This window comes from Erpetoichthys calabaricus, chromosome 14, assembly GCF_900747795.2.
Source record: "Erpetoichthys calabaricus chromosome 14, fErpCal1.3, whole genome shotgun sequence".
NCBI classification, from domain to species: Eukaryota; Metazoa; Chordata; class Cladistia; order Polypteriformes; family Polypteridae; genus Erpetoichthys; species Erpetoichthys calabaricus.
Window position 1 is genome coordinate 8696164 of NC_041407.2, and position 14859 is coordinate 8711022.

At 38.4% G+C, this 14859-nt stretch overlaps 1 protein-coding gene across 2 annotated transcripts in view; it reads left to right on the top strand.

Moving 5' to 3' along the window:
* The window catches only part of fasn (fatty acid synthase), a 79891-nt gene that overhangs the window by 52033 nt on the left and 12999 nt on the right, over positions 1-14859 (top strand). For both annotated transcript variants that reach the window (XM_051936481.1, XM_051936482.1), the window contains exons 22-30: positions 2595-2905; positions 3024-3410; positions 5692-5856; positions 6118-6236; positions 6330-6484; positions 8648-8851; positions 9906-10056; positions 12574-12752; positions 14027-14146. In XM_051936481.1, the coding sequence (XP_051792441.1) occupies positions 2595-2905; positions 3024-3410; positions 5692-5856; positions 6118-6236; positions 6330-6484; positions 8648-8851; positions 9906-10056; positions 12574-12752; positions 14027-14146 (1791 nt within the window). The remainder of the gene's footprint in view (positions 1-2594; positions 2906-3023; positions 3411-5691; positions 5857-6117; positions 6237-6329; positions 6485-8647; positions 8852-9905; positions 10057-12573; positions 12753-14026; positions 14147-14859) is intronic.

The window sequence follows — 14859 nt, forward strand, 5'->3', positions numbered from 1 at the left end:
CATCACATTAAGTATTATCACAAAGTACAAATTCAATTAAACATGTAAAGGAAACGTGGCAATAATATAAATAAGATTATACAAAGATACAGAGCAGGATGCATTGTGAAAGTGTTGAGATACTCTGCCTGTGTGGAATATTGAAGCCCTCTTGTTTTTAATACTCATGATTATGTGTGTTACTTTAATTCATAACTTTAAAGTGGCCTTGTTTGAGTAATTGTGGTAGTGTTTATGGCCTGTACCTAGTGAAGAACTGGTGCTCTTTCCAGGGCGGATTCCTGCCTTGTGATGGCACCCAGTGCTGCCAGGACAGATACCAGCTTCCTGTGACCATGATGACTACTATGACCAATACTAATAATAATAAACTAAATTGTCACTGTCATAAGAGCTCCTATGCCAAACTCAATGAAACACAGAAGTGAAACATTTCAAGCACAAGGAGAACAACTAAAGAGCTATACTAAGCTGACTGATACAGTTGAACATTAAAGGCCAAGTAGGCACATGTGTTCATAGAATATACGGTAGTTAAAGATTATTAATGACTAGCCAAACCGCGGCGTAGCATATGCCGCATAATTATGTATTGATGGGTGAACACAGTTGTCCAAATGGGGTGGGTTTGAGGATAGCACTGTAAGTGAATGCAAATATGGAACTCTGGGGAGAGGGCGGGGAAGCGGGCCCGAGATGTTTCGGGTCCTAACCGACAACGACGAAGGGTCGGCACAACCGGTAATGATCCTTCCGCAGGTTCACCTATGGAACCCGTGTTAGCACATTTACATCCTCTAGATAGGCACGTTCGATCGTCTTGACGCCCATTCCGCCCCCGCCATTCTAGTCTGCCGATTTCTTAAGTCATCTCTTAGTCATCGTTCAGTACGCACTGCCTGCTCATGTGTCCGCCCCCAACTCCTCACCTGAATTGCTTTTGTCTGTGTACAGTCCACATGCACTTGTGAGTCACATTGACTGTTCATTTTCCACACACCGCCTCAGTCGCATGCACCTGTGAGCCACGTTCGGGCCGGGTGAGGTTTCCCGTGTTGAGTCAAATTAAGCCACAGGCTCCACACCTGGTGGTGCCCTTCCACCAATTCCTTTCAGTTTCAGCTTTGCAACCATACTCCCCCCGGAACCCAAAGACTTTGGTTACCCCGGTTGGCTGCCTGGTGGGTCATGGGAATAACGCCGCTGGATCGCCAGTCGGCATCGTGTATGGTCGGAACAACGATGGTATGTGATCTTCTTCGAACCTCAGACTTTCGTTCTTGATTAATGAACACATTCTTGGCAAATGCTTTCACTCTCGTGCCATGGTCGGCTGTTTAGTGCAGGGGTAGGCAACGTCGGTCCTGGAGTGCCACAGTATGTGCAGGTTTTTGTTCCAACCCAGTTCCTTAACAAGAACTCAATTATTGCTGATGAAGCACATATTGCTTAAGTGACATTTTAATGCTTCATTTTAGTGGTCTCGCTTGTTAAGGTTCTCCAACCTTAATTGCTTATTTCAATCTTAAACTGCTGCATTCAGTGTTTTAATTGCTACTTATTAGCAATAAGATCAATAAGATGTAAAAGACAAAGCAGCCAGCAGTTCTCCAGCTAGCTTTTTTCCAATTACATCTGTGTGTGTTCATCATGCACGGTTTGATTTAATAAAACACTTAATAGAAAAATGTGACAGACTGAAAATGATCTGTTTTAGGCTTCAAATCATTTGGATGATATCCTTGGAAAGGAAAAAAATCTACGATATAAAAGCCTTACATTGCACAGACTAACAAGCCATAAAATTAAATAAGGTCTGAGATTGGCAATGATTGGTTTCTAATTAAGCAATTGGGTTGAATGAAAACCTGTAGCCACTGCGGCTCACCAGGACCGACATTGCCTACCCCTGTTTTACATCTTATTGCTAATAAGGAGCAATTAAAACACTGAATGCAGCAGTTTAAGATTGAAATAAGCATATAAGGTTGGAGAACCTTAACAAGCGAGACCACTAAAATGAAGCATTAAAATGTCACTTAAGCAATATGTGCTTCATCAGCATTAATTGAGTTCTCATTAAGGAACTGGGTTGGAACAAAAACCTGCACATACTGTGGCACTCCAGGACCGACGTTGCCTACCCCTGGTTTAGTGAATTGTTGGTGGGCGGGGCTCTGTGAGTTGATGGGTGTGGCTGTCTTGCGTGCGTCTTGCTTGCCATGGACTTAGTGAATTATATATATAGATTCCCCTGGAAAGAATGCAGTTAATAAAGCATGCTGAAAAAGCAGTGTACACTACTGAGCAGCTTGTATTTATTTTGAAAGGTATGATTAAGCCTTCTATATTATTACAGTATTATATATGTTTAAAACATGGTATATCAGCACAGAAATTTACAGTGTGCAAAATATGAAAAGTGAACTGGTTAACAAAAAGCCTCATATGGACTGTTTCTGTGATTGATCATAAGAAGTGCATTGGTAGTAGAAAGAATTTTATGGGAACAACCATATACGACTGTAAAGACATTATTTTTTAAATTGTCTAGATGTATTTAGTGGGTAACCTTTACCATCCCTTCCATTCAGGTCTCATTTTAAACTTACAGAGAAGATTAGCACAGCAGGAGGTGAAATTCTTCATTCCAGGACTGGACAGGGAGGTAAAACAGCAGTCCTCTGCTGTCCCTGAGAAAGGTCTAGTCCACCTTTTATCTGTGTTGTGTGGACTGGAGCTCAATGGAAACCTGTGGTCAGAGTTAAAGCAAACAGTGCAACAAGAGAAAAACTGCCTGGATGAAGACCTTCTGCTGAATGGGCTACTAAACTCCTCTGCCCTCAGGGCGTGCTTGGACATGGCCTTGGAGAACAGCCCTCCAGGCAGAATGAAAGTGCTTGAGGTGAATCTTAACTTAGTGTTTAATTTAAAATGTCATTTCTCATAGTTGGCACATTATAACAGACCACTTTGCAAACCATGAAGTGGATTAGTAAATAAAATATTTATTCCCCTTTCAGGTTCTGTCAAGTGAAGGTCACATGTTCACGCATGTGGCACCTGTGCTAAACCTTCAGCCAATGTTACAGCTTGACTATACTGCTACAGATGTGACTGCTGACCTACTGTCAGATCACCAGGAAACATTACAAAACCTAGGAATTGATATTGGCCAGTGGGATCCTCTGAGTGGTCCTGCAGGTGGAAATATTGGCAATGTGGACTTGGTTGTTTGCAACACCTTCATGGTATCTGTGACCAGCCCTTCTGACTTTGTCTCTAATTTGAAAAGTGCTGTCAAAGAAGGAGGATTTATTTTGTTACATACGCTGTTGAGAGGGGACATTTTGGGAGAAACCATTGCCTTCCTCACCATGCAGAGACAGACACAAGGACTTCTTTCACAGGTAATACCATAGCCCAGTCTCAACTGTTTACCATGTAATGTAAACATCTATGGTAGGAGTATAGGCATCCCAGCCACCATAAATCTCCAGGTCCACCACAAACTTTCACTAACATGGGGCATATTTAAATATAGCTCCACGGATACCCAATTTTATAGCTGTCGTATGGATGCTCAGGAACCCCATCTCTTGGCATTTATAATACAGCCTCTCCTAATGATTTTCCCAAATCAGATGTAAAGTACTGAAGAAGTATACAGCATAACATTCTCAGACCTGCTTAATCCAATTCAGGGTCACAGTGGGCCAGAGCCAAAACAAGTTGCTGTGATCAGAAAACACAAAGTAGCTCTGCACAGGGTGCCATTCAATGCAAGGCCCACTCACATAAATGGTTTGGAACTGCCACTTAATCTAATAAGCCATCTTCGTGTATGAAAATGCCATGCAGACACAGGGAGAACATGCAAGCTCTTGGAGCCTCCTCAAGAATTTTTCCCATCCATTTTGTAATACATTGTAACCAAATAGCTTTGCAGCTTAAAGCATCCTCTCTGCCCTGGTATCATTACCATTATTGACTGTGGTATCATGTTATGTATAAAACAAATGTAGCTTCAGTGTATGTGTCTGCTCTAAGAACACTCATAGCTGTAGTCCTGTGCACTACATCTTCATTTGCCTATTTAAGTGTGAATGATATTTTAAATATAGCACAAATACATGTCATTAAACCTAATGATACAATTCACCCCTAGCTGAATATGTCAATGGCTCACTCATACATCAATCTTTTAAACACCACCAGTAGTGTCTTCTACTCACCACTTGATCACTCTTTCCTTGTATTGCTAATTTCTTTGGCCAGACTTCTCTCTTTTTGTTTGTCCCTTTGCACCAACTCACCTATTGACTGTAAACTTTGGTATTTGCAAAGAGCAGGATTTTAAATTAGTTTAAGTTACACCCAGAGTCATCCACAGAAACAACTGTGTTTAGTTAAGCTTACATAATGTACATAAATCTATATAGACAGATAGATAGATATAAATTTGCATAGGTAGGTTAATAGTATTTAAATATGATTAAAATTGCAAAGCTCTTTTTTCATTGATCTAAACGACACAATGTCTGTAATTATCAGACGTATTCTGGTGTGACTTTTTTTTTATCAAGTCTGATGATGACACCTCATGAGAACAGTTCCTGTCAATAAAGAAGTATTAATAATTCTGTGAATAAGTTCTATAAGTATAGTGATTACATTTTGGTTAAAGTGCATTTAAGGATCACATAGCAATTTTAATTTTAAAGTGCTGGTTTAGATTTTCACAATCGGTTATCAAGTTAAACCTAAACTAAACCTGTGTGTGTAAGGTCTGATTATGTATAGTTCAGACCAGTACTACTACATTTTGAAGCAGGTTTTCCAGTTCACAATCATGTCTAGTTTACTGGTAAATAAGTCTTTGATAATACCACTATTAAGAATTTCAGGTGGCAGTTCAGATCTTTATCTAGGAATTTATTTACGAATACTATCCCAGGCTTTCTTGTACTTTTGAATGTTTTCAGTCCATGACCCATTAAACATTGTAAAGTATTTTTCCTGTACCTTCACTCTAGTTTTTGGAAACTGGATTTAGAAATGTATGGAGGAGAAACGCCAAATGCATTTGTTCTATTCACATACCAAATAAACCAGACAAAGGTTAATTTAACTCCTCTGCTAACAGACCACAAACTTTGAAAAAGCACTCAGATAAACAGTTTACAATTCTATGGACAAGAGTTAGATGGGAAATACAATTAGGAAGAAATCATTCGTCTTAGATTTGTGTTTTGTGTTGTTTATTGACCTGCATCTATATGTACATGCATATTTCCATCTCCAGTGTTTCATTTCTCTTTCTAAAACTGCAATGCACTGGGATTCTGTGAAATGTTGTTTTCTGCCTTACTTTTGCTGCTGCGGTGATAGGCCACAACTCCTTGTAACACTATTACTGGAATTATATGGGCTTACAAATGTACAGAGAACTGGATGTACTGTATGCACCTAGTATAATATACAGAGAGATGAATCAGATATTAATGAGAGAGTTTTCATAATAATAACAAGACCTTTAGCTATTCAGGGAGGGCTTGAAAAGGAAAGACTAGGGGTATTCAGACACAAAACATTATTAAGGAAATTTCTCAGACAGAAATGGATTTCAGTTAACATTTCCTTTAGTTTTGCTGATATGACTCTTTGTTATCCTTTGTGCCACATTGCCAGGCTGAGTGGGAGGAGTTGTTTAGACTTGAATCTCTTGATGTGGTGGCTCGGAAAAGATCCTTTTATGGTTCAGTCATCTTCCTGTGTCGTCAACGTGCTCCAAGCAAGACTCCTATTTTCCTTTCTGTGGATAATCCGAACTTCAAATGGGTGGAGCCCCTAAAGGTACTACATCTATTTCTTTGTAAAAATCATCGATAGTGTTAATAATTAATGTTTACATGCAAGAAGGTGAAAGGTGGCCAGCACAGATTTCTGTTTTGTTCACTCGAATAAGTTGATTTTGTTAAAGTGGAATTGTCAAGTCCCATCTTCCAATAATAGAGGCTTCAACATCTCAGAGGAAACCTGGCATCTCTTCTTTTAGGTTTGTGTAAAAAAAAAAAAAAAAAAAAAAAACAAGTGACTTATCCTATCCCCTCACAGGCCATTTTGGCTGAGTCCTCAAGTAGCCCTGTCTGGCTATCAGCATGTAAACGAGCAAACTCTGGCATAATTGGAATGGTGAACTGTCTTCGACAGGAGCCTGGAGGAAACCGAATAAGGTGAGGACTCCTTTTACAATCTTTGATACTGTATATCATACAGAATGCTAAAAGCATTATTGATTATTTAGGTGTATTCCCTTTTGTATACAGGTGTGTGTTTGTGACCAGCCTAGACCAGTCATCAGTCTGTCCTTCGCTCAGTCCTACTAGCAAGGAGATGCAAACCATTCTCTGTCACGACCTGACTATGAACATCTTTCGCAGTGGTCAGTGGGGCTCCTTTAGACATGTCATGCTGTCACAAGGTGAGTGTCATTATTCGTGTACTAAAACATAACATACTATACAGTACAATCTTGTTCAAATATCTGAGGCAACCTCAAAATGTATTGACTAAGAAATCAGTAAAACTAAGCATTAAGGATGCCCACTAAGATGTCTACAAGAAAATATTTTACTGGGCAACAGAAAGATACCAAGACGCTCACTCCTGCATTGTCAATTTAGAGATGCCAGTTACTCAATATTACATATGGTAGTTGATGAAGAAATTTGCAGTACACAGAGAAAACAACTCTAAGTAGCGACGACATCTAAACATCACATAGAGAGTGATGAAGCTGAACATTGAACCCAGCTCTGTGGAGCTGTCAGGCACCATGCTAACCATAAAGGAACATATAAAAATTTTATTGAAAATCTTTATAGGGACACTAAATCACTTTTACATAAGGTGTCTGCCTAGCAAGCTTTTTTACATTAAAAATTATGTGTACCTTCATCACCAAATCTATTATCAGAGCATTTAATTATGAAAAAATGCTTTTATTACTTATTTGATAGTGGGTGTCTGTGTAGGGTCCGCTTCCTGCATGCTAATTCTGTGTTCACATGCTATCAGGAGTTTTCAGAGCTCTGATTTGTAAAATTTCACTTTCCCACTTCAGTGTGTTCACATGAGTTTCTAGGTGGATTTTTGGGAGAAATGCAAGGTTGCTCCTGACTTGTTACTTGGTCTTTCAAAAAACAATTAACCATAAATATTTTTTTCTTGAAAACAAAAAGCAAACTAAACATACTAAAGGTGTATTGTATTTCCCCAAATGCAGTTTGACCACAGAAATACCACTTCTGATTTACCAGGTTACATTTTTTATTTTATACAGTTAATTCACTGAGGTGAAAATTCAGTGTTACGTCACAACTTGAAAAGTAATGTGTTCACATGAAAGTTCTGGCTCAGAAACTTGGATTTTCCAGCACATCTTCTAAAGCACAACAGGCAGTGTAAACCCAAAGTGGAAAAGCCGATCCAGGCAAGCTCACATTGAAGCAGACACATTACTGGCAAAGTCATTATTTAACAAGTCTGTAATTCAAAAACAGAGTTTGAAATAATGCAGGAGGTCATACACAAAGAAGGCTAAAAGGATGCTGGTAAACATTTCCAAAGGCACAATACAAAAAATAAATCTTCAGGAGAGGCATAAAGATCAAAAACAGGAACTCAAGCCCTAATTAAAGCACTAAACAAAACAGAAAAAAAAAAATAAAAATAAACAATACAACACAAGCTCATTGTGTCTCATATTTTTTAATCACAAGGAGAGTAGCAGGAAATATCTGTTTCAAAGCCACAAATGTACATTCAAGAGCAAAACCACCATCCTAAACTCTAATTTTGATATTCCATCATGTGACTGCTGCCCAATAAACATTGCCAAACAAGAGAATGGCAGGTAAAGTGAAGGGTCAGGGGTGGAGTTCAAACCCTTTCCTAACACAAAAGACACACAAAAATTTGCATCTCTAATTTAGCCCATTATAAGGTAGCAAGGGTGTGCATGTGCAAGACTGCAATCTGAGACTGACTGGCTTCCCACCCATTCCTGCCTTAGGCACTAACTGCAAGTGACCTTAAACTGAACAAGTGTGTTATAAAATGAATGTATGGACAGGTGGTTGTTGCAATATCCAGAGGAACAATCAAAAGTCCATTTTGTAGATAGGTAGAAATCAGAATTTGAGGCTGTCAGAGCAAAATTTTGTGGAAAAGTGTACACTTTCTGTAGACAATCTCCTTACATCCCTAGTCCACTATGTTGAGTAAGATGCCCATTCAAATCCGGTATGGTGTAAGTGCAAGAATATTGAAAGATTCAGTTTCTGTTAAATAAAGCTTGTAGTTGGCTTAGATTGTGATCGCAAAAAGTGCACTTGTATATTTCTGCTCTAGTAAAGTGCTAAAGTATGTGGTTGTAGACTAGCAAGCTTCAGTAGCCATTTGTTTCCTATTCATTTATATATATGTAAAAGTCAGTCCTCATTCTTATACCAGCCTTATTTTTGTAGAGATTCAACTTATGACTGTAAAGTGTCGTCTGTACTTGTAATTTTCCCACGTAAATTGACTGTGATTAGGAGTCCACAAAAAATTACCCAGTATTATAATCTGCTCCGTCTTACAGAACCACATGAGGAGCCCACAGAGCAGGCCTATGTCAATGTCTTAACCAGGGGGGATCTGTCGTCTCTTCGATGGATTGTATCACCACTCCGTCATTTCAAAACCACCAATCCCAATGTTCAACTGTGCCACGTCTACTATGCCTCTTTGAATTTTCGAGACATCATGCTAGCCACAGGAAAGTTACCACCAGATGCTATCCCAGGTAAGCTTCATTTGAAATTAATTCATTTATGAATTATTGGTGACTTCTAATTTACTAAAGTATTTTTAGTTCCGTATTCTTTGCATTTTTTTGCTTGACCTGTTTTTTTAGGTCTTAATATTAACTTTGTGCCTTATTTCATCATTTTAATACAGTATAAGAATAAATATACAGCGAGGCTTAAATTCCACATATGTGTTAAATACTATAAAGTTTTATATATGTATCTATGTCCCATGATGCTCTTAAATTTAAATACATGGGAAAGATTATTTTTAACTCTTGCCTACAGGTGTTCTGTCAGATTGTGTTAAAAAAATTAAGTTCTCTAAATAGTTTTTTTTTGGCATTATATATTTCCAGGAAAATACTGATGCAACAGCAATCTGCTTGCCAGCTGCACCTCACTATTAATAGAAAGTTTTCTTGCAGAGACAAACTGTACAGACACAGCACAGCACTCTGTGGGCCAACTTGGTGTGCCCAAACTCTTTATCCAGTGCTGCGATAAAAGAAGTGAAATGGCACTCATGTCTTCAGTTTTTTCATTGGAAAAACTCTGCTCTTATCTGGTGCCTTTATCTAGATTGTTATGGGCCATGCATGTAAATTTAAATCAGCACTTGCTTTTGTGCTTTTTATATGCATCTTCATTGTTGATGCTGCTGGGTAAGTTGACATTCATAGTAGTAAGAAGCAGAAATGTCCGAAAAGGTGCCCAGTTTTGGCTAACTACGTATTTATCTCAGTTTTGAATATAGGAGTTCAGTTATGCAGCAAGCTACAAAGCCCATTGATCTTTGAAGCACAAAAGAGAGCACCTTTATAGTATTTAACCATACGCTAATAATAAATCCATTAATTATAGAAATAAGTGATAATAGTATCAATTGCATGGGGTCCAGCAGGTTTTATTATTTATTATTAAACATGATAGCATGTTTGTGTTTTACTTTAATTTGTTGGCGTAAAGTCACACATGGTGGTTAATACTGGGAGAGTTTGACAGTAATTTATCCATCAAGTTATCAGTCGTATTATTTTTTCTTTATAGGAGATCTTGCTCTGCAACAGTGCATGCTAGGAATGGAGTTCTCAGGGCATGACCCCAAAGGCAAGCGTGTTATGGGACTCCTTCCAGCCAAAGGTCTCGCAACAGTTGTTGATGCTGATGTACGCTTTTTGTGGGATGTTCCTTCAACCTGGTACGCTCTTATTAAATAGAAAGTAGCCCTAGAGATAACGCTGTGTGTTGGGCTATTCCACAGCCAATTCCAATGTGATCCTCTCATGAATTCTGCCTAATGGTCATACTAAAGAGATACACCTTATCCAAAGAAATATACCTCAAACCCAAAAGCTCTCACTCCCTAAAATAGTTAAGGCAAACTTTCAAACCTCTGCTTTTATTTACTGCACATTAAATTCTTGTGTTTATGTGGATTGATACAAAAGTCAGTTTGCCACACTGGATCACGGGCAGTCATGCTACATTAAGGTTCTGCGGTTACATAATCATATAATGTGAAGGAAGTTTGCCTGACAGGTAGTGAAAGTTAGATTTGTTAATTACAGAGATCATCAGCCTTCATTACAAGGCATTACTCATTTGTACAATTATCATATTATTGGGTTACCTATTTAATATATTACTATATATTGTATCTGAAACTACTACTTTCAGCAATAGTATCTAGCACACTAATATTAAAGAATTTTTAACCTTCTCTATACTCCCATTTTAGCCCAAAAATATAGTAGAGCATTTTCCTTCCCTTGCTGTATGCCCTCAGGATATTGGTCACAACCAGTGTGGGTTTATGTTGCTCTGTTGTTTGTGTATTTTTCTGATATGGCCTCCTTGAGATGAAATGATGATGTATTTAAAAAGATCACTGATAAACCTTCACATTTTTTGTGTTTGTCTTAGTTTGAGATCAGAATGAGCCCTGATTTATTAAAGTACTACAGTCATATGAAAAAGTTTGGGAACCCCTCTTAATTCTTTGGATTTTTGTTTCTCATTGGCTGAACTTGCTTTTAATATCTGACATGCCTTATGGAAACAGTAGTATTTCAGCAGTGACATTAAGTTCATTGGATTAACAGAAAATATGCATCACAACAAAATTAGACAGGTGCATATTTTTGGACACCACAACAGAGATATTATAGCAATACTTAGTTGAGCCTCCTTTTGCACATATAACAGCCTCTAGACGCTGTCCTCCTATAGCCTTTGACGAGTGTCTGGATTTTGAATGGAGGTATTTCTGACCATTCTTCCATACAAAATCTCTCCAGTTCAGTTCAATTTGATGGCTGCCGAGCATGGACAGCCTGCTTCAAATCATCCCATAGATTTGCAATGATATTCAAGTCAGGTGACTGTGACGGCCATTCCAGAACATTGTACTTCTCCCTCTGCATGAATGCCGTTGTAGATTTCAAACTGTGTTTTGGGTCATTCATTGTCTTGTTGGAATATCCAACCCCTGCGTAACTTCAACTTTGTGACTGATGCTTGAACATTATCCTGAAGAATTTGTTGATGTTGGGTTGAATTCATCTGACCCCCGACTTTAACAAGGGCCCCAGTCCCTAAACTAGCCACACAGCCCCACTGCATGATGGAACCTCCACCAAATTTGACAGTAGTTAGCAGGTGTTTTTCTTGGAATGCCGTGTTCTTCTTCCGCCATGCAAAGCGCTTTTTGTTCCGACCAAATAACTCAATTTTTGTCTCATCAGTCCAAAGCACTTCGTTCCAAAATGAATCTGGCTTGTCTAAATGAGCATTGGCATACAACAAGCGACTCTGTTTGTGGCGTGAGTGCAGAAAGGGCTTCTTTCTCATCACCCTGCCATACAGATGTTCTTTGTGCAAATTGTGCTGAATTGTAGAACGATGTACAGATACACCATCTGCAGCAAGATGTTCTTGCAGGTCTTTGGAGGTGATCTGTGGGTTGTCTGTCACCATTCTCACAATCCTGCACATATGCCACTCCTGTATTTTTCTTGGCCTGCCAGACCTGCTGGGTTTAACAGCAACTGTGCCTGTGGCCTTCCATTTCCTGATTCCATTCCTTACAGTTGAAACTGACAGTTTAAACCTCTGAGATGGCTTTGTGTAGCCCTCCCCTAAACCAGGAGACTCAATAATGTTTGTTTTCAGATCTTGTGAGAGTTGCTTTGAGGATCCCATGTTGTCACTCTTCAGAGGAGAGTCAAAGGGAAGCACAACTTGCAATTGACCACCTTAAATACCTTTATATCTCATGATTGGACACCCCTGTCTATGAAGTTCAAGGCTTAACGAGCTCATCCCACCAATTTGGTGTTGCAAGTAATCAGCATTGAGCAGTGACAGGCATTCAAATCAGCACAATGACAAGGGGACCCACATTTGTGCACAGCCAGTTTTTCACATTTGATTTAATTTCATACAACTAAATTCTGCTTCACTAAAAATCTTTGTTCGGAAAACACCACAGAACTCAGATGTTCCTAGGAAATGAAAGACATACCACTGTTATCTTTCTGATTGAAAGGAGAGTCAATTATTATACAGGCTGAGAGGGGTTCCCAAACTTTTTCATATGACTGTATACTGCTATTTTACGCATTTGTGCTATGAGTGACACGTTTTTGATTTGGCTCTACAAGTACAATTACATAATATAAGATAAAAATAAGACTTCTGCTTTGTTTTTTTTCAGGACTTTAGAAGAGGCTGCCACGGTTCCTGTAGTCTACACTACTGCTTACTATGCGCTAATCGTACGAGGCCGCATGCGCAGTGGTGAGAGTGTTCTCATTCATTCAGGCTCAGGTGGAGTGGGACAGGCAGCCATTGCCATTGCCTTAAGTCTTGGCTGCAGAGTCTTCACCACTGTGGGTAAGTAGTCTCCAGCAGCCCAGGCCGTAGCTCGGTTGCGGTGTTAAGCCTTGGTGAACTGGAGTGTTCTTCCTGCTTGCACTTTCTATCCTTTTGTGCTTTTTATACACACTATTCAACTTCTTAGTGTGTGTTTCTCCGGTAATTAATAAAATAAAATTACAGTTCTAAGTTCAGTTCAGTTTTGAAATTCTGTCTAATGATACAGCCATTTACAAGTTCAGAGTCCTACACATATTTACAGATGTATTGTTTAAATAACGTATATATGTTAGCATTCAATTAAAACACATTTTGACAAACCACAAAATGTCACTTTAAGCATAAAGCAAGCTGTGTGTGAGAGAGAGAGATTTTAAAGCACATTTGGTTACCAGGAATATTAAATTCTTGATTCATCTATAATTATTTTTCTGTATTTGTACTGAATTCTACACATTGGTTTATGAAAAATGACTTAGTGTTATTTAATATGTTGTTGTTTTTAAACATGCAGTGAGCACTGCCAGCCACGTTTGCTGAAGTGGTAGTGCTTCTGCTTTGCAGTAAGTAGACTGTGGAAGATTGTGGGTTCGCTTCCCGGTTCCTCCCTGTGAGGATAGCGTTTTGAGTACTGAGAAAAGCGCTATATAAATGTAATGAATTATTATTATAATTTGATGGCACTTTGTTATGTTAGGGTACATGCTGCTTGCAGTCCTTGAGTTAACTTCAATTAAGAATATAGAGCCCTCACCTCATTAAAAAATAAAAATCAAGTTTAGAAATTTCAAACTCTGCCATAATTAGTTAATTTGAAGGGTTATTTAGGATGCCTTTTCTATACAAGTGCAATGCAAGTAATTTCTCATGTTTTCAGTTTCTTTTCTAAAATCAGTCACCTTTTTTGATCTTAAATCTTGATCAGGCCTTCTGATTTTATTAAACAGTTCCTTCAAATCATCATGACACATTTGGATTTTCATGGTTCATTAATTTTATATGGTATTGTGGTTTATTTCAGCTGTCATATTTGTGTCTGATTATTTCTTATGAAGCTTTTAAATATTACTCAGTATTAGGTTGGGAGCGTGCAGTAAATAAAACTACTTGGTTATGTAACATTAGGCACTGATGTCAGTGGAACCAGTGTTGGGCTCTGTTCACAATGACCATGAAGGGCATTTTGAACTGAAGTTCTGCTTAGTCTTAGTTACTGTACCTCCTCTATCATTCTGAATGATAAATGGATTCTTAGAAAGGTTATAATTTCCCTTTTTACCTTGAATTGACAGGGTCATCTCAGAAGAGAGCTTATCTTCAAGAGAGATTTCCCCAGCTCAGTGAAGATTCATTTGCTAATTCACGTGATACCTCTTTTGAGCAGCATATCCTGCGTGCCACCTCTGGGAAGGGTAAGTACAGAGCAATGTGTCAATTCCAAATATCTTATTAAGATAACTGTGGGTTTTTAGTCATTAGTGTTAGCAGTGTGTTAAAAGAAGTGTATTCATGCAAATTGTAGATTTTGTACCATCAAAATCGCCAATTAAAAATTTTAAATAACATAAATTATTTGAGCTAGCAGTGTTTGTCATAAACATTACTTTTCACCTTACATTGAAGGGGAGTAAATGCAACAAATGTCATTTTTTCCAATATTGTTATATATAACTGCGGTGGGTTGGCACCCTGCCCGGGATTGCTTCCTGCCTTGTGCCCTGTGTTGGCTGGGATTGGCTCCAGCAGACCCCCGTGACCCTGTGTTCGGATTCAGCGGGTTGGGAAATGGATGGATGGATGTTATATATAAAACATTACCAAGAAATAAAAGCTGTCATTGTGCTCTTATATTTATTTTGTCTCATATTTACCTTTTCACCTAGAGTATATATTACATAAATATATAACAAAATAACTGTATTGTCCCGGTATTTTTGCTATATATATTGTGTATATACTATGCCATGTACATATGTAGCACAAGAGTAGTTACTTTATTACTATACAGTGATACCTTGGCCTCCATTATCTGTGTGGAGTTTCTCGTTCTCTGTTTAATTTATTATCTCACTTACAGTAGTTTATCATGCTGTATTTTCTTACCAAACTGCTTCTTTTTATGTAC